The 17,484-nt window shown below is 31.8% G+C and overlaps 3 protein-coding genes and 1 long non-coding RNA gene across 5 annotated transcripts in view; 2 read left to right on the top strand and 2 right to left on the bottom strand.

Annotated features, from left to right (window-relative positions):
• LOC111427615 (uncharacterized) overlaps positions 1-17,484 on the bottom strand; it is a 43,526-nt gene that overhangs the window by 21,612 nt on the left and 4,430 nt on the right. Inside the window, exons 3-4 of the long non-coding RNA XR_011639606.1 lie at positions 14,502-14,546; positions 13,881-14,027 (exon numbers count right to left, since the gene is read on the bottom strand). This is a non-coding gene — a long non-coding RNA (uncharacterized lncRNA). The remainder of the gene's footprint in view (positions 1-13,880; positions 14,028-14,501; positions 14,547-17,484) is intronic.
• LOC111427611 (E3 ubiquitin-protein ligase TM129) lies at positions 1,239-2,509 on the bottom strand. The gene is made up of 2 exons (XM_023062837.2): positions 2,221-2,509; positions 1,239-2,161 (listed from the first exon to the last, which is right to left on the bottom strand). The coding sequence occupies exons 1-2, from the start codon at positions 2,461-2,463 to the stop codon at positions 1,277-1,279; spliced, it is 1,128 nt and encodes a 375-aa protein (XP_022918605.1). The 5' UTR covers positions 2,464-2,509; the 3' UTR covers positions 1,239-1,276.
• Positions 2,685-10,795, top strand: LOC111427610 (transferrin 2). Of its 2 annotated transcripts, XM_071193974.1 has the most exons (8): positions 2,768-2,931; positions 3,056-3,088; positions 3,167-3,336; positions 5,494-5,769; positions 5,822-6,116; positions 6,173-6,750; positions 6,810-6,974; positions 9,420-10,795. In XM_071193974.1, exons 1-8 carry the CDS (start codon positions 2,862-2,864, stop codon positions 10,482-10,484), a joined length of 2,652 nt encoding a protein of 883 aa, XP_071050075.1. In that variant the 5' UTR covers positions 2,768-2,861; the 3' UTR covers positions 10,485-10,795. The 2 variants fall into 2 exon arrangements, with proteins under 2 accessions (XP_022918604.1, XP_071050075.1); XM_023062836.2 differs by lacking the exon at positions 3,056-3,088 and having other exon boundaries at positions 2,685-2,931.
• Positions 12,446-17,199, top strand: LOC111427092 (phosphoglucomutase 3-like protein nst). The gene is made up of 7 exons (XM_023062065.2): positions 12,446-12,581; positions 12,746-12,816; positions 14,892-15,021; positions 15,075-15,170; positions 15,230-15,590; positions 15,642-15,923; positions 15,985-17,199. The coding sequence occupies exons 1-7, from the start codon at positions 12,484-12,486 to the stop codon at positions 16,594-16,596; spliced, it is 1,650 nt and encodes a 549-aa protein (XP_022917833.2). The 5' UTR covers positions 12,446-12,483; the 3' UTR covers positions 16,597-17,199.

Consider the following 17,484-nt stretch of genomic DNA (forward strand, 5'->3'; position numbering starts at 1 on the left):
TTTCGAGGGCTGTAACTTGGAGGAAAAGTGGTTTTGACCAAAAAGTTATATGAAAGACCGCCCTTAATTTTCGTTGAAAAATCACCCCTTAAAATCTTTTGCATCAATTTAGATACACCATGTATACTAGGCCAACCACAGACCAACAATTAGAAATCCATTAACTGGAAACAGTTCTTTCCACACAGAAAGACAAATCCGCGATGAAAAGATGTCGCCAGTGTAGCAGAGATGGAGTTTACAATATCTCCAGATACAACAGCCCGATATGTCCAGAAAACTCTGGTTTTGTAATATTTTGGGGTGGCCATAGTATTCATTTTGGTTTGAATAACGCATTACGTTGTATTTAGAAAAAGAAAATAGACTTTTTTCTATTTTTGTTGACTGAACGTTGGTACAAAACTTAGAAATTCAAAGTCCAGTAAACTAAACTAGGTCTTTTTTTACAAAAATTTAGCAAAAATGTCATATACAATAAACCAACATGTAAATAACACAAACCTAAATCTCGAAATCGAATGGTACAAGGAAAAAACTACTGCAGAAGGCGCGGTAGCAAACGTGTTAAGAAAACCATCCTAAAACTATATTTCGACTCAGAAGTCTCATCTCCTTATCAATTCCCTCTCAACAATTGATCCTTAAATACTTTGACAGGTCTATTTGCTATATCATAAAAAAACTCTAACTTCACTTCAGAGTTTTACTTTACTTTCATAACAAGTTTTACAGTTACATAACAAAATTTTCGAGAATAATTGCCTTAAATTTTCATGATTTTCCATTCATTTGAGATAGAAAAATAGTAGTAGCCATGCGTAACCATGACAACCAGTTGCTTTAGATATTTTATTAAGACAATGATTAATTTTTGATGTCTGAAACAGTTGGTTGCCATGGTTACGCATAGCTACTGCTATTTTGCTATCTTAAATGAATGGAAAATCATGAAACTTTAACATAATTTTTCTCGAAAATTTTCTTATGTAACCAACATTAATATTGACTGTACTAGATTCATATTCCGTAATAGAAATGGGCTATAGCTATTTGAAAAAAAATTTATGACGTCATTACTCGTTTAAAAATGGCGGAAAATAATTAAAATCTATACCAAAAAATAATTTAAATCTTTAGACCCGTTTCAGCGATTTTAACGAATTTATCCGTTACTTTTGGGAAACCCTGTATATATTTGGGCATAAAAATTAATATCGCCAATAACATTTAGATCATTTCAAGTAAATAAAGTTTATTTCAAAATATCCACACACTATAACTCGTCAACAACATCATTACTTTCATTATCAACAACACAAACATCTAAAATGCAAAATTTAGCCCTACACATGGGACATGTACACTTTAAAGATAACCATTTATGTCTCTCCTCATCTTTTTGTCTTGATGCGAACCATCGTCCCATGCAATCTTTACACCACATAGGTCTACAATAACAATTTGTACAATTATTTTGATTTCCTTCATCATTCTGACATTGTTTTAATAATTTTACATAAGTGGTTCTTTGCATACAACCTATACATTGATCAGAAACTTCTTGTGTATAATATTTAGGGTTTTTATCAATGTTTTCATTAAAAACTTCCAAAAATTTCTCAATGGTGGTTTTCTTAAATTGCACATCTGGTAAAATATCAATTGATCTAGATATTCGATCTTGTAAATCTTGAAAATCTGTTGAGTTTAAACGAATTGTAAAAGGATCTATGTTATTTCTTCTTGATGTGACTTCTATGTTTATGTATTGCACTTCATCTCTACTATCTTGAGACATATAGTGAGTTTCACATCGATTTACAACAAGAGAAGCATCACTTTGATGGATTAAATAAATTGTTAAAGGGGTTATTTTCATAACCCAATTTTCAGTTGCTATAATTCTACAAATGCTATTTGTTTGAATTGCAATTTTATCAATACTCCGATATTCGGAGTTAATATCAGAAGCAACAGTGTTCCAATCATTATTGTTGTTATTTAAGAATTTTTTAATGTTCTTTGTTATTGGATGATCCTCATAATTATTTCTACACCAATTTAATAATTGATATACAGCCATTAAGGGCAAAATCACTGCTATTGCAAAAATACCTTGTTTGATGTATGAATTTCCAAGAACCCATACTTGATATAACTATGCAAAAAGGAGTATATTTAATAAAAAGTATTTAAAAATAAAACGGTTTTGATTACCTTGTTATCAGAGACAAAAGCTAAATATCCGAGGAAGTACCCCAAAGGAATAAAAGAATACACCAATAATGTTATACAAGATCTTTTGATATGATAATGTATAAATTGAGTGTGTTCTGAGCCTAATAAAAACGAAAATAAGTTGGGTATTGTTACCCCGGCGCTTATAAATTCACTTGGTGGGTAAATTATACAAACGGAAAGAATTAAATAGAGAATTGTGTAAAAAATGTCAGTATCCATGTTTATTAATTGTCAAAATTGACATTGGTTATAACCTCAAAATTTTTACTCAGATATGCAACGCCACCTATCAACTAATTTCTAATATTTTTTATTAAATAATTTTAATTTAAAGTTTAATATTGATTTAAACTTTAATTATAAATCAATAATTCATTAAAAAACAAATTAATACCAAAAATCATTATAAATAAGTTAAATCAGTTTAACACACCTGTTGAAGATATGACTAATCGTCATTAGATCAGTGAATATATCCATCTTTTTTTAACACCAGTAAAACTGTATAGTGCGTTTTTTTCTATACATTGTAAGCGTTTTCGTTTATTGAGGGAGTTGGTCATAATTTCGTCGGTTATGGGTGTGTTTTTTAATTAATAATTACATTTAACGCAAAAATGAAGATAAGCAAGTGTTATCAGTGTTTTATCACTGTTATTATCACCACGTTTCTATTGGTAACAGCAGGTTAGATAAAATCTGTAATATTTACCTTTTTTATAACCTCAAGCATGTTTCACCATAACATTCCATTTAAACTTAACTGTTATTATTATTCTTTTAATTTTTGATATTTTATTTTATTTATCAGCCCATTTGGTGACTAACAATTACATTAGTAAAGGTATTACACAATTAATCAATTAATATAGTCTCGAAGAATCAAACATTAAAACATTTATATTAACATTATCTGTTTTAGCTCAAGATTATGATTTTGTTAGAGGAAATTATGAGCTTATTTATAAAAGGATAGAATGGTGTACTACGAGTGTGTTAGAACAAACCAAATGTTTACATTTTTCCGAAGCTGTAGCAAGAGATCAACAAAATATTGTTAGAGGTTTCGCATTTTTAGTTAATTGTACACAGGTAAGTCAAACATTTGTGTGTTAAGCCCTCTGTCCTAAATTATGGTATACATTTCTCTTTACAATTTGTTCCAAATTATGGTATACAAAACTTTGAATACTGTTTTATTTGTATTTGTAAAATTAGTAATTCAATTTGTAACTTAATTTAAACATACATTAATGAAAATTTTACACAATTAAACACAATTTAGCTGTTTAAATGGCAGTTTGGTTGCACATCATAGAAACAGACAAACGCCCTTTATGCTCAATTTTATAGTTGTTGCCTCCTAAGGCCATCATGGTTAACTCCATACATTTTTGTAGTGTCAAGAATATGTTATCTAATTTTTCTTTAGTTAATGCGCCAAAGGGGACTTTCAACAATCTATTAATTCATCCATAGTTTTCTCTATTTAGAAGCAGGGATGATTGGGCGAAGGGTGAGCCTCAATTAAAAAGAGGAGCCCTAGCTTGGTACATTAAACTGCCCCTCAGCTCGGACATAACCATTTTTCAAGCAGAAGTTCTTGCTATAAACTTCTGCACCGTTTTGAACCTACAAAAAGTACAGAAAGGTGCATCCATAAATATTTTCACAGACAGTCGGGCCGCAATAAAGGCAATTTAGGCCTACATGTGCGTCTTCACTGATCAAAGAGTATACCAGCAACCTGAGAGAACTCGCTAGGGGCAATGATGTTACTCTATGGTGGGTTCCAGGTCACAGCAACATTAAGGGCAATGAGAAGGCGGACAAGCTGGCCAGAGAGGCAGCAAATACGCCCTTCATTAGACCCCAACCCGGTTGTGGACTACAAAAAAGCCACCTAAAACAAATAATCAACAGTAAAATACCACCTTTTCCACATTGGACAAGCTGAAGATCAAACTTGTCGACTTTGCAACGTCGCCAGAGGCCGTCTAAGAGACAAAATTTTCGGTAAAGCTCTTTTGACACCTACCGACATAAAGGTACAAGACCTGTGGGCAATACTAAGGTTCATCAAGGACCTACATTTGCCCTAAAGAGAGGGGCCGCTCCCCTCAGCAATAACAATAATCCATAATTTTTGGCGATGTTTGGTGCTGCAAAGACTGAATAGCATTGAAGAAGCCAAGGTCGCAAATTTTCAAATCAGGACTATTCGAATCCATCTTTTGATCCTTCAGCGAGCAATTCTGCATCGTTTTCATAAGAATGCGGTTTTGCATTATCTTGTTGAACATAAATTGTCTTGGCTTTATGCGCTATTGGGAATTTGGATCTAATGGCTAGTAAAACGTTATCGATAATCATCTTTTTGCATTCTGCTGCGTTAGAGTTAATAGTTAACTCGATGTTTTTGGTCACCATTGTTCCTCTTGCCCGGTTCTTGCTGTTTCTTTTTCGCCACAGTCCTATTTTCCCGTTGAAATATTGTTTTCTGACACTGTCATTGCGTGGTCTGACCACTGCAGCCATAAACATAACTTAAGTTATGAATCGTTTGCTTTTACAGTGCTTTTCTGGTTTTGCTTTATCCAGCGTGATGTAGTATGACCTTTTAACTTGCGATAAGTAAAACCACCTAGTGTTAGTTCTAATTTTACACCATCACTAGAACTAACACAAGACGTAGAACTAGAATCATTCGGGTTTAGCCGTCTTGAGAGACGTGCGGCTAAACCCGAATGTTTCTAGGCTTAATTTTTGCTTAAAACTGACCAATAGCAACCCGTCTTTTTGACGCTTCAATTTGAAAACACTCAGAATTAAAAAAACAGAGTATACTCGGGAAACATCAAACTTCCTTGCAGCTTGGCCAATAACACAGCGCTTCAATTTGCTGTCTGCTTTGTGTTGTAACAAGAACTGTAAAATTCCGCTGTTCATGCATTAGTTGCTTCGTCTTTACGTCTCTATTGTACATTTCGTGACAAATATAGTTTTGACACAATGGATATCTTGTAATTGTTGGACAAATTAACATTTCTCAACTGACGCATGCTTAACAACTGAAATGTTTTTAAATATAGCCTAATACTTTATTAGAAACAGCGCATGTAGATTATATCAAATGGATAGAAATTCGTTAATTCTCCAAACTTTCTTTAATCCATAAATTTTAGAGAAATATACCATAATTTGGAACAGAGGGAGTATTAAATATTTTGTTTAATCATCTTTTTCTAGGCATTTAGTAAAGATGAATGTATGTCATTATTAGATGACGAAAAAGTCACTTTAACAACTTTAGATGCCGGTCAAGTCTTCACTGCAGGCCGTTTTCACAGCTTAGTACCAATTGCTAAAGAAGTTACTGAGTTAGGAGGAACTGAATATTATTCAGTCGCAGTTATAAAACGAAATTCGTTACAAGATGTTACATCACTAAGAGATTTAAGAGGGCGAAGAGCATGTTTTCCAGGAGTTGGAACAATGGCTGGTTGGGTTCTGCCAATACACATAGTACATTTTTTAGTATATTTCATTTCTGATTAATTTTTTGGTTAATTTTTAGTTAATAAAAGAAGCTGGGATGGAAATAATTGATTGTAACAATATTGTTAAAACAGCAACAGAATTTTTTGGGCCATCTTGTGCTGTAAACGCTTTAGTTGACGCTAACAACCCAATTGGCGACAATCCCGATAAATTATGCCAATTGTGCGTTGGAAAAATCCCTGGTGGGAAATGCACGGATGCTGATCCTTACGCTGGTTACGACGGAGCATTTAGATGTTTATTAGAATCTGGAGATGTTGCATTTTTAAGAGATACAACCGTATTAGAACTTATGAAAGGAACTGGATTTAGTATGTTATTTCTAACTGTTTTAAAATAATTATTTAATAATTTATTTTTTTGTTAGGTGGGATTTCTGCTGATAATTTTGAGTTATTATGTAAAGATGGCACCAGAGCACCAATCGGTCAAGCGACACGATGTAATTGGGGTAGAATACCCACAAATGCAATTGTTGTTTCTTCAGCAGCTACAATGAAAGAAAGGCTTTTATATCAACAGTTTTTGAATAAAGTTGCTGAGTTATACGCAGATGATCACCAAGGAAATGTAAATCGACCACCAAATGATTTAGAATATGATCAATTTGGGAATAGAGTTAGAAATAAACGCCAAAATTATAATTCTTATAACAATGAGAATCCATATTCCAATGATAACAAACAAAATAATTATGACAAAAAAGATCCCTTTGATAACAATAATAATAATCGCGAACGCGATCGAACATATGAAGATAGATATTTTTTGAATCCAAGCAGATTTGGTGAAAATATCGATCCTTATGGTGATTTAAGACCAGATTATAGAGGCAGCGAAAAGTTTGATCAACCAACAAATTTCCAGTATACAGATAAATATGAAACATTTTACTTATTTCAATCATCTCCTAAATATGGAAGACAAAGCAATTTAATGTTTCAAGTAACAAAAAATTCAATTCTTTAATTTTATATTCTATATATACATTTTTTTTTAATTAGGATTCAACAAAGAGATTTTTTGCCATTCCCGAAAATGAACAAACTTATGATGGTTATTTGAAAGAATTGGTTAGTGTTGTTGTTGGAATAAGGTCGTGTCCAGTTAAAAGTATGACTTTATGTGTTACTTCTGATGTGGAAATGGAAAAATGCATTAAAATGAAGGTATTGTATAACCCAAATAGGGTAACTCTAAATTGCCATAACGTGGAACGAATAATAAACGCTATTCTGTAAAATGTTCCTTGCTCCCTATGGTTCTAATACGGTTATGAAATCAGTTCTTGTAATTTCCTTTTTCTACCCTCAAAGTAATGGATGGCATTTTGAAGTGGGGTTCGCCCATTTTAAAACACGATTTCAATCAATAATTTAAGTCAAAAGAAAAAAGGAAAATAAATATATGTATACTTTATATAAAAACTAGTAAACCAAGCAACTAAAAACTAAGAATCAAAAATAATACACAGGGTGAATCACATAAGAACCGACACAAAGCAGGGACATGTAGAGGACAATAAATTAAGATGATTTAACGCAACTTATCTCTATACTAAGTTGTACCCCTGAGGAGTTATAGGCCTTCAAGGTTGGGTCTTAAATTTTTAAAACATTCAATATCTTCGTAATATATTGAGCTAGAAAACCCAAATTTGGTATATGTTATGAGTATAATGAGGTTATTAATTGGTAGCAAGTTGAGACCATTTCAAAGGGTTGATTAAGGGTGATGATCCCCTAAATTTTGACAGGTTTTTTTAACCTTTTGGTGGATTTAATTAATACATTATTACCTCATTTCATGTGGAATTTAATTCTAAAACTTTTTTTACTCGTATTATTTTTTAAAAAACTTTGTCGTTTTCATAAAAAACTCAAATAACCAAAGACACGTATTTCGTTAATTCTACTTAAAATCATCCGAAATTCAGTAGTCGGCTGTGAAATTATACGTCAAAATTGACAAATAGGTTATAAAACCTTGTCGTCAAATAACTTTATAACCTATTTGTTAAGCTTGACGTACAATTTCATAGCCGACTACTGAATTTTCGCTTATTTTAAGTAACATTACGAAATACGTGACTTTAAGTTTTTTATGAAAACGACAAAGTTTTTTAAAAAATAATAAGAGTAAGAAAAGGTTTAGAATTAAATTCCACTTGAAATGAAGTAGTAATGTATTGAATCCACCAAATGGTTACAAACATCTGTCAAAATTTCGGGTATTTAGGGGGGTCTTATGTAAATCACCCTGTATAAATAAAAACAAAAAGAAAACAATACTCAGGAATTATAAAATTTATATAGAAATACTAATTTTCTGGATTTTTCTACTCATTTGTGGACATTGACTCAATTGTGTGTCATTTGTAATGGACGAGCCCAAATGTTGTGAAGAATAACACAATTTTAGTAATTTCCAGTAATGGATATAACTTCCTAGCAGAAAATGGTTCCATTTTCGCCTCTAGCTTAACTATTAGTGGTAGTAAACCAGTATTACATATCCCTAAGTGTGTTGATAGCTTCATCTTTCTCTTCCATCGTCAATTTATATTTAATATATATATATTTTATATATTATAAATATATTTATATTTAATAAATACAATTAAATGGAAAGCATAAGTGCCTGTTTGTAAAATTTCTGATAAACTTGTATTTGAGACAGTGATTCCAATTTTTCGTCAAATTAACTTCCTAATTTCTTCCACACTTCTACAGCATCATATAGAGAAACACCTTTTTTGCTATTTGACAAATCCCCGGGATTTTGGCGTTGATATTTAAGTAATATTCTGCAGATCGTTTGGGTTCAATATTAGATACTTGGTATATTTTTGACAGTTTTTCCCATGGACCTACATGTGTTTGCAGACAATCCACCATACTGTTCCACCTCACATTGTTTAAAACTTTTCCATCAGTATACCGGGAATTTCATATAACTCGCAATATATTAATGTCCTACATAAAATGCAACATAGCTTAATAGTAAAGACATTGGGTAGTTTTGCAAAGGAAAAGTTTTGCTTGGAAAAGGTTACAGGCGCACGTCTTTTAAGACGGCTAAACCCGAATGATTCTAGGTGTTGTGTTAGTTCTAGTGATAGTGCTAGTGTAAAACTAGAACTAAGACTAGACCTAGAATTAGAATCATTCGGGTTTAGCCATCTTGAGAGACGTGCGGCTAAATCCGAATGTTTCTAGTTCTAGGTCTAATGTTAGTTCTAGTTTTAGTTCAATAAAAATATGGAACATATTGATATCTTATGTTAACTAGCACTGTAGTAACAGTAGACGTACCAACCAGAAACGTTCAGACATGTTGCATTCAACTTCCAAAACACTATATTTTTTCTTCCTCATAAATGACCCTGAATGATGCGTTCGTATTGACGTGAAAAGATCAAAACCAAGGTTAAAGAACAAAAAAAAATCGATTAAAATAAAGAAATCGTGATTTTTTCAGAATTCTTCCATTGTGTCCCTTAATTTGATGTTTTCCGTAGTAAAGATAACAATGAGCAATAGAATATATAAATACTCATAGCTTCTTCTTAGTGTGATTAAATTTTTGAAACACCTCATTATTTTTGTTTTTAGATAGCTTTAAAAGCACAACTATTAAAACCAGAAATGATATGCTACAAAGCTCACTCCCAAATCAAATGTATGGCTGCAATACAAAGCAGAAGTGCGGACGTGGCGGTTTTCGACGCCGGTGACATTTACACCGCCGGATTAAAATACGAACTTATTCCCTTCATAAGCGAACTATACAACTTAGGTTCACCCGATTATTACGTCGTGGCAGTAGCGAAAGAAACCGATCCCGACACAGATTTAACATACTTACGAACGAAAAATACATGTCATGGTGGTGTTAATACCGGAGCAGGTTGGGTTTATCCCTTAGCATTTTTGATTAGCAACGGTTGGATTCGACCGTATGGTTGTAATAGTATGAGAGCTGCAGCTGAATATTTTACAAAAAGTTGTGTTCCTGGTGCTTTAAGTAATGAATACAACACCGGTGTACCTTACGATAACATGTGCGATTTGTGTCGTGGTTCAAGTTTCCGATATTGTCGCCGCGATGCTTCTGAAATGTTTTATGGGCATACAGGAGCGTTTAGATGTTTAGTCGAAGGAGGAGGAGACGTTGCCTTCGTTAAACATACAACAGCTATAGAAAACACCGGAGGAAAACGAAGGGAATGGTGGGCGAGAGATGCTTTAATTGATGATTTTGAACTTTTATGTCCAGATGGAACAAGAGCTGAAGTTAACGAATACCTAAAATGTAATCTAGGTAAAGTTAAAGCGAACGCGATTGTAACGAGAGGTGGTTATGACTACAACGAAACCGAAGTGAACGCTTTCATCAATTTATTTTTGTATTCTCAAACTTTGTATGGAGGAAAAATTCCCGATGAGTTTAGTTTTAGCATGTTTTATTCACCACCACCTTACACCGATTTAATTTTCCAAGACGCCACGACTCAATTGAAGGTTATTCCATCACATCTTCGAGAATATTCGAAGTATTTAGGGGGAGATTTTATGAGAGCTAAAAGAATAGTTGATTGTCACGCTGGAGCCGAAAGATTTGAAATTACATTATTTACTTCAATTTTATCTTTGATCATAGCTTTATATGTTTTATAAGGTTCAAATTTTTTTCCGACTGATTTTTTTATCGAAAAAAAAAACAAACATGTAAATATTTTTTACCTAAAATTATGTTTATTAATTTTTTTAATTGTAAAGAATTGTTATTGAACTAATTTTAAATAGTGTAGTATATAGGGAGGATTAAATCAGAATATGAGGCAAAAAGTGAGTATCAAGTGCCTTGGTGTTAATAAGAATCTTTACGATATTATCCGTCCATTTTTAAAGAATTTTCTGTAAGATTTTTTATACTTAATACAATTTTATTTTTATTGGTTTAATAAAAAAAATCGAAACTTTAAAAACTTTTTTTGTGAACCCAAAAAACGGTTATTCGTATACTAATAAAGTATCTTAAAAGACTTGATTAACTAAACTGTTGAAATGAAGATTCCATTTGAATGAAACATTACAAACAAGTTCGAACTTTTTAGAGGTACGCGTGTATTACCTATACATTATTATTAAACGATTTAAGGCGGGCATATAAACGATTTATTTTCGACTCATTCATCTTAGGAATGCGTTTGCGTAATCGGCGAAAAATTCTCACTTTGTTTATACGAGATGAAAAGTTCGCCGAAATGAGTTAAAAGTCGATCTAAAAATACTAACTCCCTACACCTAACTACGTTACATTAACGACTTTTGGCCCGTTGTTAAGCAAAATCGAATTTTAATTTTACCAGAAATCGTTCGAAATTAAAATAGAGAGAGAAAGAAAGCCTTGGGAATACTTTAATAGGACAAAAACGCGTTTGTTAAACGACTTTAAAGTGAAAGTAAATTAAATTGGATAAGTATCAAAGCAAGGTAGGGTTTTTATTTAACAGGGGGGGACTTAAAATAAATTTGATGATGAATTATAAAAGAAAGTTTCATATTACTCGAAATATATGAATGTAGTATAACCATAGTTACGAAACTACTATGCACTTGCACTGTTTCACATAAAATGCAACATAGCTTAATAGTACAGGCATTGAGTAGTTTTTGCAAATGAAAAGTTTTGCTTGGATAAGGTGACGTCCTTATGATAACTGTGAGTTTCCCTCTTAAGAGACGCACGGCTAAACCCGAATGTTTCTAGTTCTAGGTCTAGCGTTAGTTCTAGTTTTACACTAGCGCTGTTACTATGTAGAACTAACACTATACCTAGAACTAGAATCGTTTGAGTTTAGCTGCACGTCTCTAAAGACGGCTAAACCCGAATGATTCTAGTTCTAGGTATAGTGTTAGTTCTAATTTTACACTAGCACTGTTACTACGTAGAACTAACACTATACCTAGAACTAGAATCATTTGAGTTTAGCTGCACGTCTCTAAAGACGGCTAAACCCGAATGATTCTAGTTCTAGGTATAGTGTTAGTTCTAGTTTTACACTTGCACTGTTACTAGAACTAACATTAGACCTAAAACTAGAAACATTCGGGTCGTTCTTGGCCTAGTGTTAGTTCTATTTTTAGTGCAATAAAAATATACAACAATCTAGCGCTGCATAACATTTAAAACAAGAACTAACACTAGACATTCGGGTTTAGCCGTGCGTCTTAAGACGGGGGCAATTATAGAACCATGGAAACCCCTACATATAGAAGTATGGGTCAGAAGTGTTGGTGAGAGACAAAGACAAAACTCGAAGATTGCTAGCAGCAGTTGAAAATGAGGAAATAAGAAGAAGAATGACAGCACAAAACTCAATAATAGACACTGAATGAAAAACAACTAAAATGGTATGAGAATCCCAATTAAGGTTTGGAACTGGGTGCCAGCAGAAAGAAACAAAAGTAGGTCTAGGAAAAAATGGATTCAGGATATGCAGAAGAGGAGAAGAATGGGTGAAAAGCGGCAATAAAAAATAGCTTCAAATAAATTTTTTTTTACATTATTTCTTAATCCCCTCCTGTGCGTCTATCTTTCAATTCCCCCCACTCCTTTTTAGTCAAGGCACTCTATTCGAATTCGTTCATATGTCAAGTGTCATCGACCAACATGGCAAATTACCGGACCGCGTACGCTTTTGCAAGGGAAATGCACCCAAAAACTGAAAAAGCAGACATCCAATATGGTACTTCAGGATTTAGAACGAGGTAATTTATCGTATTAAACTCGATTTCCCAGAAAAATAACTCCATTACAAAGTTAGGTTAAGGTCGCGGTAGGCCTCGATTATTTTTCAAAATAATCGTTTTTACATTCCAAAACCGACTTGATTAATACCGATTAACACGTTTTATTTACTGTTTTTCCCTAGGGCTAATAAATTGGGCTACGTTATGTATCGTATGGGATTATTGGCGGTGTTAAGGGCTAGATATAAAAACGGTTAGTATTAATTTTTTATGCGTTAAAACTTATCTTGACAGTTTTGTTATAAAGATAATTAATAGGAGTATTTTAGATAAAGATAAGAAATGTAAGAATGTAAAGGTAATGTTTTAAAACAATCTAATTGATTATTTCCTCCTTTATGAACCTAAAATGGTTTGTGTGATTCAAAAAGATCTTGCTAGAGCTATGAATCATTTCCTAAGCATGTTGAATCGTAAATTCTTTTAGAGGATTAATAAATTATTAATGAATGGTGTTAGTATTGTTACATTAATTTGTTATCTTTAGCAACCAATTAATGATTTGATTATCTATTTATTACTATTTATCTGACAATTTAACTTTTTTTCTAATTCAAGTTATTACATTTAGTTAACTGCCACTTTCTTATTATCAATGAATATAGTGATTGAGCATTGAATGTGGATTTTTAACTGACATTATTGTTGTATTTCCATTCAAATAATGTTGTTAGAAAAATACTATTTAATTTATCCCAACTACATAATTAATCAGTGTGATATATGTATAACGTTAATGGAACAATACGCATTTTTGTTATTGTGGTAAATAACAAACTTCTTGTAGCTGCTGTTATTGTTTTTAATATACAAAACATAACTTAATAAACATATCTCCTTCTAGAAAATCCTTGGATCTTCGAAATATACATGTCAATGTCAAATTTTTAGGGTTTCTGTTGGTATTACCTGGTATTAAATTTGTCATTTTTTGATTTCTAGTGACATTTTCGGTAATATGGTTGAGGTTAAGAAACGAATATAAAAATTTGTATATATTCAAACTAATAAAAGTAAACAATTAGGTATCAAATTTCAATTATTTAAGTAAAGTTATAAAATCGTAAAGTAAATTGTCTTTGAATATCAAACTATTATTACATTATACCAACCTTACAACAAGTACATTTTCTACAGAGTATATCAGATGGACAAACGAACGAAATGAATTTATTAGTGACATTTGAGCCACAAAATATCTTTAACTCCGAATAAAACATTTTTTTTTTAAACACGCTAAATATTTCAATTACTCACCTTAGTTCCGGTCGAGATCGCGTTCATAAATGGCTAACCCCATTAGTTTATTCTTATTAATTCGTTAAGCAGTATAGTTGTGCTCTTGGCTTCTTCAAAGTTCTGATGTTCCTTTTATGATCCTGTTATCTTCTTATTGTTCTTATGCTTAACATAAAAATAATGTTAATAAACATATTTTCTTGTAGAAAAGCGTTTTAACTTCGAGTTTTTTTTTTCAATGTCAATTTTTGAAGGTTTCTGTTGGTATTATCTAGGGTCCCTATAAAAATTATGTCGTTTTTTGATTTCTAGTGACATTTTCGGAAACTAGAAATTGAGGTTAACGGGTTTTAACGAAATACAACTTTACTGTAAACATCTGCATTAAACTAATGACAGTACACAATTAGGTATTAAATTTTAATTATTTAGGTATAATTATAAAAACGTAAAGTGAATCGTCTTTTTGAATATCGAAAGTTCAAACGTCAATGTGACATAATTTTAAAACATGATAAAGCACGGTTAATTTTACCAATTTTACTATAACATACGAGCAGAAAATATCTTTAACTCAGAATAAAACGTTTTTTCTTCTTTAAACGTGCTAAATATTTCATAAACTTAATAATTACTCACCTTAGTTCCGGACGTGGTTCCGTTCATAAATGACTAACTTCATTTCTAAAACGAGAAAATACGTCAGATGTCATTTAATGACGTTTGAAGAAAAAACGTCATTTTTTAAAATACTCGACATTTTCATGTAAACTTATATAAACATAAATAATATAATAAAAAATATATCCACTTGTGTATTTCTTCTCTTATTCTGCTACATATAGTAGCTTAGGTATAAATTTTTCTATCAAATTTCCATAAAGCAGGATCAGCAAGATTAGATACTTTATTATTATACAATGCTGTCTAAATACTCTTCAGAACAGTTTTAACTTATCAAGAAGTTATTAACTTAGTGTAATAACTATATTATTAATAATAAGATAAAATCTTTAATTTAATTTTTAGCAACAATTGGAGCAATGATAACTGCATCTCATAATCCAGAACATGATAATGGAGTGAAATTGGTAGATCCACACGGTGAATTATTAGAACAAAGTTGGGAGGAGTGGGCGACTAAATTTGCGAATGTTGGGTAAATTATCAAAATAACACTTAATTATGCATTAACTCTTATTATTTTTATAGTGATGATCAACTTGAAGCAATTATAGCTGAAATCATTAAAGAGTATAACATCCCAATGACTGAAAGGGTTCATATTTACGTTGGTAAAGATACCAGGTACTAAATTGATATTATTCTTAAAATAAAAATAAGTAGTTAACTATTTTTTTATGTAGACCAAGTAGTCCTAGTTTGGCAAAATCCTTAATGGACGGAGTTTTGGCTTTAGGTGGAAAACCGGTCGATTTCGGTATCGTAACGACCCCACAACTGCATTATTTCGTCGCCTGCAAAAACACGAAACAAGAATACGGTGTGGCTACCGAAGAAGGTTATTACAACAAATTAATCACCGCGTTCTTAAAACTTAGAAACAACGGATACACTAAAGGAAATTACGTTAATAGGATATTTTACGATGGTGCTAATGGTGTGGGTGCTAAAAAAATTAAACCATTTATTGAACGATTGGGGCAAACGTTAAAAATTGAAATGTATAACGATGAAGGAATCGGAACCGGAAAATTAAATCATTTGGTAAAATTATTTATTTAATTAGTAGAATTTTTAATTAATCTGTTTTATTAGTGTGGAGCTGATTTTGTTAAATCACAATTATCATTTCCAAACGGTGTCCCACCAGAGCAAAACGTTCGTTGTGCCTCAGTGGATGGAGACGCTGATCGCGTCGTTTATTATTTCATTGATGAAAATGGCCAATTTCATCTTTTAGACGGCGATAGAATCGCTACTTTAGTCGCAGGATATTTAAAGGATCTCTTATCAGATATTGGACTTGATTTTAATTTAGGTTTAGTTCAAACTGCCTATGCAAACGGTGCCTCAACAGAATATATTACTAAACAATTGGTGATTAATAAAAATGTTTTTTATTGATAATGATAGAATAAGAAATTTATTTAAATTACAGAATGTTCCTGTGGCTTGTGTATCAACAGGAGTCAAACATCTCCATAGTAAAGCTTTAGATTACGAAATTGGTGTATATTTTGAAGCAAACGGTCATGGAACAGTTATTTTTAAAAAATCTGTTAAAGATAAAATCAAAACAATCTTAGATAACGAAAATTCATCGGAAACTCAAAAAGAAGCCGCAAAAAGACTATTAATTTTAATCAATTTAATCAACGAAACTGTTGGGGATGCGATTTCCGATTTACTATTAGTAGAAACGATTTTATTGGCTAAAGGGTGGGACGTTAAAGATTGGGAATCAATGTACACCGAACTACCAAACAGACTACTAAAAGTAACCGTTCAAGATCGATATAGTATAACCACGAAAGATGCGTCTCGAATTTGTGTTACTCCCGAGGGATTACAAGCGGAGATTGATGCTTTAGTTGCGAAATATAATAAAGGAAGGTCGTTTGTACGTCCCTCCGGTACTGAAGATTGTGTTAGGATATACGCCGAAGCTGAAACAAGGGAAGATGCGGATAAATTGGCTGTTGAAGTTGCTAAGAAAGTGTATGAGATGGCGGGTGGTATTGGTGATATTCCCGAAATAATAACACAATAGAGAAAAGAAATTGAAGATAAAACTCAATTTTTGCATTTTACTAACCGCTTATCTCGAATCACGCCACAAAAAAAAATAGTTATACCTACAGGCTTCAATTATTCATCTTTTTTTTCTTATTCTTTATATTACAAAAAATTTTGAAATAATTTAAAAACAAAAAGAATAGTTTTAAAAAATCATAAAAATAAAATAGCATGGTGATGGTATAAATTCATTTTATGTCTGTATTAGGCTTTATGAACCCATCTGAAATTATTGGCCTCACGTGATACGAAAATGATTTTATCGCTCTGCCATAAACATTTGGAATCGTCCATAAAGTCCTAACTTATGGACACATTACATAAATAGCAACTTTTTTCTACTTTTGTATCTTTTACTAATAAAAATAAGGATAAAGAGTGCAATATATACACGTAACTCCTTTATTATCTATCTTGTATACAAAGCTTTCATTTGTGAGATAAAAGACCCCGAAAAAAAAAACTATGGTTGTATTTATTTTATAGTCTGTATATTTTAATGTTTATAGAAAATGTTTATTGTAATATTTTGAATAATTATGTTTTCTTAATTAAATAAAAATGGAATTAATTGAAATGATTCTTTTTAAACCTACTTTTAAAATCTTTATTGAAAGGTCAAATTTGATGCAAATTCCTGAGGATATACTATTATATTCACTAAGGTTAAGTTTATGTCACGAGCGTACTGAGTGGCATAATTAACCTGAGTGAATAATAGCTCATTATATGTGAGTAGAATACTATACTTTGTCTACGACTATTGAAATTGATTACTTTTTTGAATAAAGTTTAAACGTCAATGTGACACAAATTCAATGTTACTAACTGTAACCAACTTCACAACAATATGTCAAAATTA

This window comes from Onthophagus taurus, chromosome 2, assembly GCF_036711975.1.
Source record: "Onthophagus taurus isolate NC chromosome 2, IU_Otau_3.0, whole genome shotgun sequence".
Classification (NCBI taxonomy): Eukaryota; Metazoa; Arthropoda; class Insecta; order Coleoptera; family Scarabaeidae; genus Onthophagus; species Onthophagus taurus.